At 47.6% G+C, this 16558-nt stretch overlaps 1 protein-coding gene across 1 annotated transcript; it reads left to right on the forward strand.

Moving 5' to 3' along the window:
* The first annotated feature begins 12275 nt into the window (after positions 1-12275).
* Positions 12276-16337, forward strand: LOC135373684 (uncharacterized). The gene is made up of 6 exons (XM_064606769.1): positions 12276-12436; positions 12618-12697; positions 13085-13223; positions 13273-13358; positions 13972-14191; positions 16144-16337. The coding sequence occupies exons 2-6, from the start codon at positions 12692-12694 to the stop codon at positions 16233-16235; spliced, it is 543 nt and encodes a 180-aa protein (XP_064462839.1). The 5' UTR covers positions 12276-12436; positions 12618-12691; the 3' UTR covers positions 16236-16337.
* Positions 16338-16558: the final 221 nt, after the last annotated feature.

Raw genomic sequence — 16558 nt, forward strand, 5'->3', positions numbered from 1 at the left:
CTGAATCGGAGAGCTCACATATATCGATTCGATTAACCGGCTCAGAGGCTCTAAACCGGTTGGGACCCTGTTCGAGGTTCTCATATGCAACAAAATTATAGGACCCCATTCATCCTTTCCACGAGCAACGGGCAGCCAATCTAAGCAGACAGACTGCTCGAATCCCCCCCCCCCCTCCTTCACCCTCCCACACGAAACCGATCCCGTAACCGAAGTTTTTATATCGGTTCGGATCTGGCTCAGCTCCAAGGTGGCGCAGTAATTAAGCTTCGATTCCGGTTGAGTTCCAGCTAAAAATTACGGTTAATTCCGATTTTCGGTTTCGTTCGACGCTCTGGTTTGAACAACGCTGAGATGGCACAGGAAGCCTGCCCATGAAGTTGGCCATCCTTTTTTTTTAACAAATACACATGTTTTCGGGGTTTCCTTTGGATCTTTCCGGGAAGATTTCTGAAAAACCATTTTCTTGAAAAGTGTCGTTTCGCCAGGCTTAAAATAGGCACATGATTATACCAAATTGCTGTCATTGGTAATTTATGTTATTGGTTATCTTATCCTCCCAACAAGTTTAACGTTTTCGGGGCAAAGGGAGCTTTTTCGCTCGATACAATATTTCACAGAATGCTGCCACCAGAACCATTTAACTCAAGTGTCGTCGTGATCGCGTACCGCGAGGGGAGCGGCAGTGACGAACATTTTTATTCTAAACGCATCCGCCACACCAGCAAAGTTGGATAACTGGCACTGATGGTATGTAGCAGTAGCTAGGCTCGAATTTCGCGTTTGCGGTGATTGCCGCCGTAATTCTACACGATTATGGAAATTAACTGTCTACTCCCCGATTTTTTGTGGCACAAGGCTGAGGTGCTTTACGGCATTCCGTTCAGAGCGGGCATCCGTAGAGTGTTATACAGGGAGAGAGCAGTTCTTGGGGCCGTGCAGTTTGGTAGGCGGTGGCAAACATCAGCGACCCTCTTCGAAGAAAGCCATGGTAGGTATGTCATCCGCTTCTAATATCCTTCGTGCTGCTGTCCCACGAGCAACTCTCCGTGAGTTTTGGTTTGTTGCGAGGTGGCATCTAGCACGTACATCAATCCCAGACCTGCCGTGAGCTCGTCTTTGGGTGTTGGCATTGCGATGGTTGTAGACTAGTGCGTTTGTTGCGTTAAAGGGAGCCAGCCAATATGGCTGGTCTTCCACGATGATGCCAATACATATATTTATGGAAATTTTTAGGGGACTTGATTATTTCATGGTGGGTAACCCGAACCTTGTGATTGCGGGAGACGGTCATGGGAGTGGAAACAGGCCTGTAAACTAGGGCCTGTTGCAATTAGTTGGCGGCCTAGGACTCATAGATGCATTTTCGCACATAAATCCTGGAGTTTACCAGTACACGTGGTGCAATGCTCAGGGTGCACATAGCCGACTTGACCGTTTGTTCGTTTCTCCTTGTTTGGGTAGCCACGTTTTGAAATGTGATGTGCTTCCCGCTGGAGATCTTTCTGACTATGAGGGTGTGCGTCTCTCGCTCACTGGGTTGCGAGGTTCTCGCTGCGGATCCGGCTGTTGGAGGCTTTGTGCCGAGCTACTGCGAGACACAGAACTTCGCAACGACGTCAAAGCGTTCCTTGTTGATCGGAATGGTGGGAAGAGAGCAAATTAGGAGCCGCGAGACTTTTTCGTCAATGGAGAGCTAGGCGTGCAAGGGAGTGCCGGGAGGAATTTGTGCACCTCTGGCAAGTGCTGTCTATTTCGCGCCATCCTGGGTAGCGAGGCCCAGGCAATGATCAAGCCATACAGGACGTGCTAGGGAGGCTAGCCTCTCTGAGGTTACGTTTCTGGGACCAGTTTGCGGCAGCACAGACTGTCGAGCGCTGGTCGCGAGAAGCATATTGCTCTCGACTTTTGCTTGGCCGTTACCTCCGTCGGCCTCCCAGAGTCATCGAGCAACTTGTTGCAACCGACGGTTCGGTTCAGGAGCACCCTGATGGAGTTCGATCACTGCTGCGTGATCATTTTATGGCGCTTTTTGACTCCGTGCAGCCTGCCGACGTCGAGGGTCGAGCTTTTTTGCCGGACGCACGACGTATCGAGCTCAGTGCAGCTCCGTTCTCTGTGGACGAATATACTGCCGCCGTCAAAGCTCTTCACACAGGAAAGTCTCCCGATTCCGATGGCCTCCCAGCTGAATTTTATAAATGCTTCTGGTCCACTCTTCGGAGGTCTTTGACAGTTCTGTTGAATCAGTGCTTGGCACGACGTCTCCTCTGTCTGTCCATGCGTGACAGCATTGTCACCTTGTTGTGCAAGGATGCTTCCAAAAAACAAGACCCAAATGCCTATCAACCTGTTTCACTGCTTAATACTGACTACAAAATTTTATCAAAATCGATTTTGCAACGCATCTCTCCAGTTCTTGGTACAGTCATTCCTCCTTTCCAGGACTGTGCTGTCCCTGAGCGGTCCATCACGCTTCATACGCAGGCTTTAAGAGACGCCTTGTACTGGGACATAGTCGGCGGCTACCTTGTGTTTTAGTGTCGTTTGACCAAAGGAAGGCCTTTGATCGTGTGCTTCATGAATACATGTACCGTGTGTTGGAGGCGAGTGGGTTTGATCACGAGATCATATCCTGGTTTCGGACACTGTATGCTGGTGCTTCAGCTTTCATTGGTGTCAATGGGGGTACCTCTGCTAACTTCCCCATAAAGGTGGGTGTCCGCCAGGGCTTCCCCCTCACCGGCACTGTATGCCTTAGTGTTCAGCCCGTTTTTGGAGTCCCTCGCATCCTCGGTTGCATCCCGGATGCTTGCCCTCCCGGGCACATCCGCGTTATCGCTTTTTGCGTATGCAGACGACCTATCTCTCATCCTTACCGACGAGGAAGATATCGGGAATGTTCTCCAGGTAATTGCAAGCTACGCTAGGGTTTCTAATGCACAGATCAATAGAGATAAAAGCGCACTACTTTTCGTCAACCTCATCCCGTCGTGCTCCGCACCCTTTGGTATTCCTGTGAAGAATGCCATGCGCGTTCTTGGGTATGATTTCCTGCCTTCAGGAATATCTCCCAGTACCTGGGCACGTGTCCATATGAGTAGTATTCCTGTACTCCGGGACTTGGAAGAGCTCGTACTCCCCATTACCTGCAGAGCGCGCCTTGCTGCGTCTTGGTTTCTGAGTAAATATTGATATTTAGCCAATATATCCATCCCTCCGCGGACTACTCTTCTAGGCCGCTACACGTGCGGCGTTTCAGTTTATCTGGGGCGGTTCTGCAGAATGGGTATCAAGAGGTCGTATGTATCGGCCTCGCGTAGATGGCGGCCTTTTGGTGCCCGATTTCAAAGTGAAGTGCCTTGCCTTAGGTCTGCGCGCGGTCTTCCAGGGTCTCCTAGAGCAGCGGCATCCTGCTCAGGGTCTGCTAACTTTTCTGTTAGGACCCGACATTCGTTTTGTTTTGTTTTTGTCTGAGCTGACACACACTCGCCCGCGCTCAGAGTGCGTGGCTCCCCACCTGAAGGCATACGTTGTGGCAATGCGCAGCCTGCGAGCTTCTTTCCCTTTTGATGACATAACATCATGGCCTGTGCGGCGCCTTTACATGGCACTTCTTGCGCTTAATCGGCCACCCCCGAACTCTGCGCGTATTCAGCACCACATACCGTGGCGTACGTCCCTCCCTGCCTGGTGCCGTGGATAGTCCTTCCGGAAGCGCTTGGCGACGTATCACGGCTGGCAGGTTGGACGCTCGTCGAGCGAATCTCCAGTGGAAGCTGGCTCATGGTGTCCTCCCGCTACGTCAACGTTTACACCGCTTCCATATTTGTCGCACGGATCAGTGCGCGTCTTGTGGCACCTCTGAGTCACCAGAGCACTGCTTCCTTCAGTGCCAGATTCCGCTGCTCCTGTGGAGCAGAGCGGCTGTTGTTTGTGACCTTCCAAGAGTCGAATGGTCCACTGTAAGATTCGTGGAACCGTTGCCGGTGGCAGCAAGGGATCGGAAACATTTGGGGTGTTTGATTGCGGAAATACATTTCCAAATTTGGATACGCCGGTGCAGGTTGGCCTTCGGTGACCCCGATTGTGGGAGCGTAGGTTTGTTTCAGGCAGTTCGCACTAGACTACGGGCGCTGATCACCAGGGAACAGGCAGTGCTCGGCTCAGTCGAGTGATCCCGTCGCTGGCTCTGCTCCACTCGCATCTTTCGCTATGATCAAGGTGAGTGGCACATTCTGTTCTAGCCAGTTTGCTAGACTTGTACTGTCCTCCGTCGCGACTCTCCCGTATATCATAGATTGTTCGCGTGGCAAGGCCCGTAGAAGCAGCAATATCCCCTAAGAGCGTTATATTCTGCCTTTCAGCATAGCGCGCGTCTAGTGTAAAGGAACCTACCTCCATAGGCAGCTCTCCTGCTTGATGACAATACATGTTCCAGTTGCAGTTCTTCGTTTTGAGGGCGAAAGGGCTAATATTTTTTAAATGTGATGTGGGCAAGCTTTCGCTTGTCCTATCCTACGGTTGCCGATCGATCGTGCAATTAAAATCACCAGCAAATATCAGGTTTTGGCTGCTCTCTAGGCAATCAAAACCTTATACTTGCTGGTGATTCTAGTTTGATGGTCGACCGCCAACACTTGAGGCAGGCGTGCAGAGAACTGCAACGCCTATTAAGCGACATTGGCTTAACTGACGCCTGGTCTCACGTTCATGGTGACAGATACGAATTCACTTGGGTTAACTCCCGTGGCCATCACACTCGGCTGGATTGCTTCTATGTGCTTCCAGGAATGCTGAGTTCTTTCTGTGGGTGGAACACGAATCCGGGCCGGGGACCTCACTGATCATCATGGGGTCGTTTTATCTCTGTCAGGGCCTGAGGAGTTTTCGCTCCAGTCCCTCCATTTGGAGATTGAACGTGTCTTTGCTAGACGACCACGAGATTAAAGAAGGCATGCAACATTGGCTGTCGGAAAAATGTTTCGTACCCGATTTTGGGTCTGATCACTGGGAGGCTTTGAAGCTGGGAGCCGCCGATCGCTTTTGGTGTTGGGGTACACGGCGCGCGCGTGAACACAGGGAATGTAGAGACGCACTCAGGCAGGTCTTAGCTATTCTACGCCACCCTGGCTCTTGCAGCCATGACACTGCATCTGATATCGCGGATGTGCATAGGCGCCTGATGGCTGTGGTGTTATCTGCTTGCACTATCACCGGGCCTACGACCGAGCTATCGCTATCATATCTTTGTGCCCTTGACAGCTGGTGTTCGTATGTTTGGAAGAGCGAAAAAGGCTGCGCACGGGAAAATAAAAATTGATTCTTGGTCTGGCACTCATATGGGCTGTTACCCTGCTTTCCCGTCCTCGAGACGTTAACGCGACATGATGTCAGAAGTGGCTGGGATAGCATTCCACCTAACATACTACAATGACAAAACAGTCGACAGCATCGACAGTTAGCTGTGCACCTTTCGCCGTACGACAGCCGGAAGCATTCAGTTTTGGCAATGCAGTGGAATGGGAAAGTTGGATCCAAGAATTTGACAATTATCGCTACGCCTCGGGACTTAGTGAACGGACGAGTGAAGCACCAGTTCGCACACTTCTCTACACCATGGGACGCCAGGCAAGAAATATTTTCAGTACATTTCAACTGTCGGAAGCTGACGCCAAGGACTACGAAAAGGTCAAAGAGAAATTCGACAAGCATATCCTCCAAGTAGAAAATGTCGTCTACGAAAGCTTTTTGCTTCCATCGCCGTTCCCAAGAGCCGACGGAAACAGTTGACCAGTGCATGACTTGTCTTCATACGATGGCGGACAGATGCAAGTTCGGCGACTTGAAGGAGAGGATGCCAAGAGATAGATTTACTTTGGGCCCATCTCTTCAGATGGACTCGGAAGCGACCGAGTAGGCAGCGCTGGCAAAAGCTCGACTAAGAGAAAGGATCCTTAAGCAGCAGCATGACCTACCCAGCGCATACCCAGCGCAAACACAAGAAATAGGTCTTCAGCCGAGGCAAGACGTCGACAACGTCCACAAAAGGAAGTCTGCACGAGCTTCGCACAGGCGGAATCCGAGTCAAGACAGGAGCTTCAAAACTGCCTGCATATGGTGTGAAGGACCAGCTCATGCTCGAGTATTGTGTCCTGCAAGGTCGGCGACACGCTACAGTTGCAGTAAACGTGGGCACTTCGCCAGAGCCTGCAAAAAGAAGTCTTAAAAAAAGTATTCTTAAAGAAAGTCGTAAGCTGACGGTTTCGACAGTTGCAAATAATCCCGACACGTACTTCGTTGGAAGCCTGTCGCAAGTGTCGCAACGTTTGTACAAGTTCTCATCAATGGCGTTGCGATAGAAGCAAAAGTGGACTCTGGCGCCGAAGTATGTGCAGTACCTGCTTCCTTTCAAGGGATTCCACAGCACCTTGTGGTGTCAAGAAAAGTGCTGAAAGGCCCGTCATGCCAGATAGGCAGGTGGTTGGGAAGGCCGGTGATTGGGAAGTTCACGGCCGAGATAGTCTGGAAAGACAAGAAGCCTGAGCAATGTGTGTACGTGATTGACTCCTTGCACGTGCCATGGTTGGGACTACCAGCACAAGAAGCTTTGGGCATCGTCAAGTTTTGTAGAGTCTATAACGCCAGACAACGTGGAAAAGAAATACCCAGAACTATTTCATGGCTTTCGGACCGTAGGAGGGGAGCATACCATTTGCCTCAGCAAGCAGGATGATACACGCAGCAAGGAGGATACCCATACCCTTGAGAGCTAGAGTAAGACGAGAACTGGACAAGATGGAAAAAAAATGGAGCCACCCGACCAGTAGAAGGGCCGACTGCTTGGTGTGAAGAGATTGTTCAGGTTGTAAAGCCATCGGGGGACGTCAAATTGGTGTCGAGCTGACAAAGCTCAGCGCTAGTGTTCTACGCGAACGGTACACGCTTCCAATGGTAGAAGAAATCCTAGGGCTACTCGGAAACGCAAGCGTATTTTCTAAGTTGGACGCCAACTCAGGCTTCTACCAGGTCAAGCTGTCGCCAGAAAGTCAGGAGCTGACTACGTTTATGACTCCCTTTGGGAGGTACTGTTTCACACGGATGCATTTTCGCATAACGTCGGCTCCAGAATACTTTCAGAAGAAGAGGACCGAAGTACTCAGTGGATTGCCGGGAGTCGTCGAAATGATGGATGACATATTTGTCTACGGTAACGGCGCTGAGAAACATGACAGAAATTTGCACAAGGTACTGCAACGAATCGCAGCAGCGGGAGTGAGAGAGAGAGAGAGAGATATTATGGTTTCAATGGCACAAAGGCAACAAGGCCATAGAGCGCCAAAACTACGGTGAGTGTGTGAGAGATGATTATGGGAGAGTGACCTCAACGAAACAAAATGCAAGTTCAAGACGAAAGAAATCTCGTTTCTTGGATACGTCGTAAACGAAAAGGGCATCGGCCCGGATCAAAGTAAAGTTGAAGCGATACCGAAGCCCCCACCGCCAACAGATGTTTCCGGCGTCCGGAGAGTTCTTGGGATGGTCACATGTACAGGGTGTCCCAGAAAACGTGTCATTGAATTATAATAAAAAAACTACACCACCTAGAGTCATGCGGTCAACGGCATTTGTTCTTATTGGGTTTTTTCCACCTCCTCATGTGAATGTCGTGTAACGTAAGTTTAATTATGTAAATTTTTGCGAACTGAACCCGGAAATTTGCCTAGTAAATGTCACTTTTTTACCCCACTAATGTGAAGAGCGTGTCTAATTTACTCAAATTAATGATAATTGACAGGGATATTCATGAGCTATCGCATCGGAAAAAAAATAGCCGAACATCATGCTCTACGGAGGTAGCAGAGAATAGCGCACGATGAATTTTTCAGCGCAATCTTTGTCAGTCCGACGAAAGGAGGTTGGAAACCCAGCCCTCCCCGACATCGCAGAAAGAGATAACGCAGGCGTGGCTTATCACGTCCGAATTTCGCTGGGATAATACTTTCCCTCTCCCAATTTTAGGAACTGTTACTTTTTCTACTATCACTCTGTGGGCTGGCTTCGGAACCTCCTTTCGTCGGACTGCGAGCGATTGCGCTCAAAAAGACATCGCGCGTTATGGTCCGGTGCTCCGAAAAGCATGATATTCGGCTATTTTTTCCGATGCGATAGCTCGTGAATATCACTGTCAATTATCATGAATTGGAGTGAATTCGGCACGCTCTTCATATTGGTGGGGTAAAAAAGTGACCTTGCCTTGGCAAATTTCTGAGTTCAGTTCGCAAATGTTTGCATAATTAAACTTGGGGTACATAACATTAACTTTACAAGGCGGCACAAACCTAATAAGAACAAATGCCGTTGACCGCATGATTCTAGGTGGCGTAGTTTTTTTTTATTATAATTCAATGACACGTTTTCTGGGACACCCTGTATGAGCAGGTTCCTGCCTCACCTTGCTGAAAGAACTATGCCTTTGAGAGCACTCCTCCCTTACAAAAATGAACTTTTACTTTCTACAGACTTCTTGTGTATGTTTTGTTTCCTAATTTGACAGGCTGTTGACTTTAACTTTTTGTTGAGTAAGGCAACCGACATTCCTGTTAACTGTGAGTGTACAACCTGTTGAATGCATTTCTGTGTACTTACTAGAAATGTAGTCCACAGGTGTCTGTGTTGAAATTTTGTTGACATGCCAAATTCTTTGATTACGTGCAAGATTTTCAACTGGGCTGCTCCGTAGTGGCACTAATGTTCAAATATGTTGTCACCTTGATACTCCAATAAGTTTACAGTATTTGAGATCGAGACAGTAGGAAGCAGAATAATGCAGTAAGAAGCAAAATTTAATGTTGGCATAGTTATATATGTGTTTACGTTGCTTGGCTTTAGCAATAATGCACTCAAAAACTTGTCATGCAAGACATCGCATAAATGGTGAATAGAGCAGCATAATGAAACTTGTGAAAGGTGCATGGTCAGGTAGCCTCAACAACAAGATTATCATGCAACGCACACAAGTATATTGACCCGTCAATGGCCAAGGCAATGCATTTTTCGGCTTGTGACCCATCAATCACGAGAACTTCTTCAGATTGTTCGACACATGCAAAGCTGTCTATGCAGAAGTCATTGTGCAGAACATGAAGCAAAGTTTGCTTTGTCCGGAAAACTTGCAATTTTAACATTACTGGAGCCGTTCTTGCTTCTACCGGAGGCGCACCTCTTTCCTCACAAACGTATATTTCCAAAATCTGTCCAAACCTCTCTCCAGCTCTGACATAAGAATTCGATCGCCGTTATTTATCCAATCGAGGAACACAAAAGGTGGACGGGCCACGCGTGAACTTTCTATAAAATAGCTTTCCATGCAATGCCTTCCCTTTGCCATAGAGTACAATATTACTAGAAGCACGAATTTTCTTGTGGGGCTTGTATGCCTTCAGTAACTCATCAAGCAGAGGCTTGGCACAACTTGAGTACCGGTGCACTGGGAGGTTCGACAACTTTCTTGATATGTTTTGCATAAACAAATATCTTTGAGCAATTTGTTCCGCGGCGTAGCGTGTTCCATGCACCAGATTAAGCAGCCGGTCGTTCATGTTCTCGAACGTGAATGTGGAGTAGTTCCACAAAGCTCCCAGTCCTTCACACACTGCACTAAATGGATCATTAGGTGTGTGTTGTATTTCATGTGCTTTTTACCATACAACTTTTGGTATTCCGTCAGGAAGGACACCATGTGTTTTTGCAGGTCGGCCAGCTGTCCAAGAGGTACATCCTTTCTAAGTAGATGATGCATGATACACACAAAACGGAGCCAGTTCTTGTAATACTTTCGTGGTAAAATGCGCTTCGGTAGCAGTGGTGAAAAGTAAAGCAGAAAACTGCGTCACCCCGACGCTTTCCAATATTTCAACTTCTTGACTGACTGAGGTAGACGCGATAGTTCCCATACTGACTTAAAGCCCTTAAGTCTGCCGTCAATTTCATCTAGTCTTCCACCCAAGTGGTACGGATGTCTTGCTTTGTTGCTGAACCATATGGATGCCGTGCTTCGAACAAAACCAGCACAGACGGCGTGCATGTAATCCACAACACACCCTGTCACAACGTCGAAGAAGGTTAGCAGGAACAGGATGTTGTGCCCCTTGATGCCATGAAAAGCTGCACTTTTGCCTCTCCAATTTCAGCGTTGTGCATGACACTTTCCTGCGTCCTTGGTCGAGGCAGATTATTTGTAATGGGGCAAACCATAGCATAGCCGCTCTGAACCTCTACCACTTCTCCTTTGTGCTCACACCACAAGCAGCCATACTTTCCATTGAACTGGGCCATGTTTAAAATGTGGCACCGTTCCACACTATCGACTGTGCAGGGACCAGGGAAGACTCTTGTCGTGTGTTGACCACCAGATTTGCTGGTCCAAGTGAACCCAGCTGATGAAAGGTTGTTCATTGTGTCAACAAAAGGTCTTAGAAAGCACTGCAGATGCGGTTCGCCACTTCGAAACCAGATGCCCGAAAGTAGCACATTCTGAGTCCGCAGTCTATACGGGAACTCGTTCACTTGCACAAGTAACGGCCATATGGAGTATTGTGATGATTCGAAAACTGGGCCACCATCTGTGTTCCACGTTATGGAAATATCATTTTCTAATATGAGTAGCATGGGTACCATATGAAGTGCTGTTGGTGATGTCTCCAACGTCGTGTGGTAAGGAGCTACGTGACAGCAACACAAACTCATTTGTATTCATCTGGTACGCCAGTTGAGCCTCCAGCTCAAAGGTTATGAAGTACTGTCCACTCCGGAGCTTCTCCCGAGAGTCACATGGCTCGTTGCATATAGAACAATTAAGTACACGGTCTGGGCCACTGCAGTCCTCTTCCTTCCCCACGTATGCTCCACATGCAGCACACCAAAAACTTGCAGGTATTGAACTTTTTTCCATAATCAAATTCTTTAAAAAACAGATACTTTGTCAACGGCAAGGTGGTACCCATTGGCAGATGCGCTTCTAATACCTCCAGGAGGCTTTCTGTTGCCTCTTTCAATAACTGGTACCGAAGCGAATGTGCCATGATGAGGAGTAGACTTTCACTGCGGGAAATCCGTGCGCCATCATAAAGCAATTCATCCTGCAAGAACAACAATGAAGAAATTAAGCAGTGTTTGCCCAGGGGGGGGGGGGGATATATATTGAATGGAAGGCCCAGGTCATGCTCGTGTACTGCACTTTCCGTGACGCCCTTCGCCCCAAGTAACATTAAATCGCTGAGTGGCTCGGGAGAAGTTGACGTACATGCGTGTTCGAAATTCAGCTAGTTCTTACATTGGCACTTACATTGCTTGGTGTTTCCCTATCAGGCTCTTGTGTTTCGTCGTCACTGTCAGCGAAGTCGGAGCTGTCGACATCGGAATCTGTCTTACTTGAAGTGTTCGAGGTCTGGGCAAAACCTCGACCTTCTCTTTCTTGGCAACTGTCCAAGAAACTTGTTTCCGAAGAATCACCGCCGCAATTGCTGCTAACACCACCATTACAGAAACGGCCATCATCGTCACTTCTCGGCTCCGTAGTAGCAGCTGCATCCTCCTGCTGACGAAAACTCTGGCTTTCTTCTCGCAACTGTAGTCTATAGTTGGTTGTTCGCGGGAGACTTACGCTGGTGTCGTGCAGATACTTGCATCTCTTCGGCTGCGACGCCATGCCGGCGCACTTGTAATATCTTAGTTCGGGACGGGAAGCTCACACAGCACCAGTGCACAAGCTCCTCACATCACCCGAGATCCCGCTGCTGCTAAGTTGATGTCGTCGTTTCGAGATTCGAGCTGCTTGAACTACATAGTATCTGTGTACAATGTTCACTCACACAAGAGAAAGAGACAACAATGGAAATCGCTAATGGCACAAGCTTGCAGAAACAGGAAACCGAAACTACAACTGCGATGACTGCAACGGAAACCGTAACTACAAAAAACATTCGGAATCACACACAGACTCTATTCATAACCATCATTTCCTCTTAGTTTTAAACGCTTGAATCTTTCATCAAATCTGGCTGATAATGCATAACAACAAAATATTTGTTCTGAATTGTCGTTGCAACAACAGATCGCTATGCGTCGCTTCGTACGCGCCCCGATTTTCCCGCCGTGAAGCTGTCAGTTGGCGTGGTTGCTATTTTCGGCTATTTTGTTCTCTCGGTTCTGTTCGTTTTTGTCTATAGAGTGAGCTTTCAAGATGATGCACGTGATTGTGATGTGGCCGGACACCACACTGTTTGACGTGTACCCTATCAGCGCACTTTGCGACGCTGAGTTGCAACGAAACCTCAAGAGAAGCTCAAAAGCGTTTCTGAACTGAAAGGGCAGTTGGTTGAAATCAAGTGGCATGCAAAGAGGCACCCGTCGTCTCGTTACATATTAACTGCAGGTAAGTGCTTACTTCTATCTTGAAAGCTCACTGCCGACAGCGTTTTTTCTGTCCTGTTTATGACCAAATTCATGTGCGACGCCTCTTTGTCTTACTAATAGACGCTGATTATCAACGATTGCGGCGTCATGCTTGTGTAGTCTATGTTTTACTTTAGAAAGGTCGCACTTATTCCATGCAGGTTCACAAATCGAAGTGGAAAGAAAACGGGATCGGTATGCGAAGGCACTGCAAGTGGCAAGGGAAATCAGTTCCATGACTGTTAGTTTCACTCAGTTCGAACTAAACAAAACTGCGTGGCCTTCTGTTGACAGGCAGCGAGCCTACTCTTCTGAGACGTCACTAGATTGATACATATCAATCTAGTTAGGGTGTTCGTGCCGCAGCTTAGTTACTGTTGGGGTTGTCGTTACTGTTACAAATTTGCGTTCGTATTTTTACCGTGTTGGTAATGGGTGAGCGCGATTCGAAACAGAAATTGAGAGGAAGCCCGTACTGTTTTGTGATCAATTTCATGGTTTTGACATGCGGAGAAGGCTCGTTTCACCCTGCCCTGTTTGCAAAATTCCAGTGCTCCCAGGTTTATCTTGGGAAAGCTTCCCCCTCCACCTAGAGTTACTGTGTCAGTGATTGCTTGACTCGTTCTAGCATGAAGCTGAGAGGGATAGCTGCCAGGACTGTGAAGAACTGAAAAGACAGCTGAAGGGCGCAGAGGAGGGGCAAAAGGCAAATGCAGAGGAACGTGACCAGCTGAGAAGAAAATTGGAGGACTCAGAGGAAAAATACGGTATTGTATGGGGGGGCATCCAACCTGTTCCTGACTATTGATTTTCTAGAATTGGGACGGATGCTAAGACTCATGAAGAAGATTGTGAGCCAGATTGAGCAGCTCTTGCCCAATCCGACAGCAGAAGCCAGCAAGGTGAAAAATTGCTTATCCTTGTTGTTGTTTTTTCAATGCCATAAACAGAACACTGTAGTCATAAGGGACGCATATACAGTGGCGTAGCCAGACCTCCAAGGTAGGGGGACTATGTACCAAAACTCCCCCCTCCCCCCGCTGATCCTGTATGCGACACACACAGAAACCTGTGCACACTGCAAAGTGCGGATGAACAAAAAAAAAGTTGATTTGGACGTTCGCAATACGATTACATGTAAGGCTGCCATGACCAATGAGGTGGTGTCACGAGATTGGAAATATTTTGAAAAGCTCATACATTGAAAACCATTCAAGAGTGCTGCTAAGCTAGACGACATGATGTGAGAGGACTTTTGCGATCGTCACACTGCCCCCCCCCCCCGGTATTACGTTCTTCTCGGATTTGCACATTTGCATAGGTCGGTCCGTGGCAGGTTGGGGGGGGGGGCTCGAGCCCCCCCCCCCTGGCCCTCCCGTGGCTATGCCACTGCGCATATGTGTGATACCATGGCTCTTGGTGGAGATATCGAGATAATGATTACTGTCCGCTCCTGTACTTATCATAGGAACACGTGAGGAGATCAATAACTCATTGAGGCGCATCCACTTTCAGGTTGACATCGGATATGGAGTGCTTGTGGAGGCAACCACTCTTGCAAGAATCGAGTCTCAATGTGCAAACACTGCCAACACATATGCACGGGTGCTATTGAGCAATGTCTTTGGACGGGAGAACCTTATTGGGAAGTCGCTCTACGGAGTGCAATCGAATGCCAACAAGGGCAGTGATGCGAAGCCGCCATTGGACCGTGAAAAGCTGGATGCTGTTCTTGGTACGTAGACTCACTTCTGTGAGGCCTACAATGGTGAGCCGATTCTGTCATTACCTCGCCCTATGCCCAGTACGTAACCTAGGGTAGTAGACCTCCTCTGACACAAGTTAAGAAATGATAAAAAAAGATGGGATAACGAAGTAGCCCATAATGCGACGATCCGAGGTGGTCAGTGTCCAGACTGGTCGGGTTCCGAGTACCTGTGGTTAGGTTAAAATGGGACGTGGTCAAGCGAAGAGTCCCGATGTTTAGTAAAGACAACAGTTTGGATGTTTATCCAAGATAGGATTCTATTCCAAACTCAGAATAGTATAGACAAAGCCCAGCAACCTTGCTTAAAAGGGTTACAAACGGGGGTATCACATGGTCACACAATATCCGCTTACAACATAAGGTGAACAGAATAAGCCACCCATAGTTAAATAAAGCACCCAAACTCACTTTAAAAATGATGAAAGATTAGAGTCACTGAAAAGGTTAGTCAGCTGTAGGATTCGAACCCACATCTTCTGAATTACCGGTCCAGGGCTCTACCAGTTGAGCTAAGCTAACAAGCCTTCTCAGCGACTTCCAGGGTGCGTCATCTGAAGAGACAAACCAGTCACTCTCTCTCACTCATCCTCCTTTCACTGTTACACTTTTGCACACTCATACGACAGGGATCGACGCAAGCAGCAAATGTTGAACAAAAATGTAAGAGTGAAAGGAGGATGAGTGAGAGAGAGTGACTGGTTTGTCCCTTCAGGAAGTCGCTGCGAAGGCGTGTTAGCTTAGCTCAATTGGTAGAGCCCTGGACCGGTAATCCAGAATATGTGGGTTCGAATCTTACAGCTGGCTAGCTTTTTCAGTCACTTTCATCTTTCATCGTTAATTTCTTAGGCAACTTGAGGCCTTGTATGTGATTGTCCCTTCAATGTTGTTCCAGCCTCAGAACATCAGTTCTCTCTTGTTCACTTTAAAAAATGATGACAGACAAGCAGACCAATGGCCGTCTTTTTCCCATTTTCCACATGTGGTCATCCAGATCTGAAATAACGGCTAGAGGAAACAAGTGAGACAAAATAGTCTGAGCAGAGCTGACCATTCCCGACCGATCCTGACTTACACAAGATACTGAGAAACACCGTCACACCCGGCAAACACTGACAAATGGCTTCGGGGGATTCAACCCACCATTTGTCGAACAGCCATTTCCACGTATCAAAAATAATATATCACAACATGAGAGAAGCGTTGGTGCCTCAACGAGCCATGCTGAGTGCGAGACATAAACAGTCGTAGCTTGGAGCACCTTCAGTGCTAAATGTAATAACTGGGCCATTTTTTCAGCAACTGAATACTTCATTGATGTCATTGAGATTCTAGGCCATTGGGTAGGGTACCAGGGGTGGCCTTGTCTAAATGGAATTGAGCCGGTTAGTAAACTTCTAGAGTAAAAAAGAAACGCTGTGACCGGTATGCCCAACACGCTGCACAATGACCTGTCTCACCCGGTTCTCCTACCCTGTTGTACCACTTAACAGCAGATACATAAATTACAAGATACACTGTACTGTTTTTATGAACTCCATAAAATAGTTGTACCACTTAACAGCAGATACATAAATTACGAGATACACTGTACTGTTTTCATTTTTGTTGCGTATGTTATAACACTGGCGTCGCACATTAATTGTACCTGTTACATTTGTGCTTCTTTTTGCTAGCACAGCACACGCAAGTAGAGAGACAGCTTCCAAATACTTACATGGCTTCGGTGACAGCTAGAGACTCCCTGCACTAATTTCGGGTGCAAGCATTAGGGCTGTCTTCGAATGGAATGCGTACTTCTTGCAACTTCTTTTTGTTTCTTCTTCTTTTTCATGTTTACTTTCACACTTCAACATGGTTAAGTGACACATTGCAGTGCTATTGTTGTCATTTAACATTCACTAACGCCTTATTCTTTGCAGGTTACACATGCCAGAAGTTCCGCCAGCCTGTGGGGCCGATCAAGAACAGCCTAGCAGCGATGCTTAGTAAACTGTCGAGGCCACAGAACTGAGAACGGAATGTTTCTCCCACTTCATCTCAAGTCAAATGCACGAACATCCAACATATGTGTGATAATGATGTGATAACGCCATCAATATAGTCATTATGCTCGTTTGGAGTCCACTGTTTTCCTTTTAGCTGCATGCATGATACACAACACAATTGCAGTTGGTTTTATTGAGCAATGCACGTGTGCATGGCAAATGCTATGTGCAGCGGCAGCTGAGTCAACAAGTAGTCAACAGAGAAATTGAAAACATATATTACATGTGAAAGTCACAGGAAATTTGTGGAAAGGATATGCAAAGTCTACAGAAAAACTTGTTACCTTCC

The sequence above is a fragment of the Ornithodoros turicata genome, unplaced genomic scaffold (assembly GCF_037126465.1).
Source record: "Ornithodoros turicata isolate Travis unplaced genomic scaffold, ASM3712646v1 Chromosome29, whole genome shotgun sequence".
Taxonomy (NCBI): Eukaryota; Metazoa; Arthropoda; class Arachnida; order Ixodida; family Argasidae; genus Ornithodoros; species Ornithodoros turicata.

Coding starts and splice junctions, on each gene's coding strand:
- LOC135373684 (XM_064606769.1), top strand. Junction 13,224..13,272: donor GGACTCAGAGGAAAAATACG/GTATTGTATGGG, acceptor TTGATTTTCTAG/AATTGGGACGGATGCTAAGA. Junction 14,192..16,143: donor AAAGCTGGATGCTGTTCTTG/GTACGTAGACTC, acceptor TATTCTTTGCAG/GTTACACATGCCAGAAGTTC.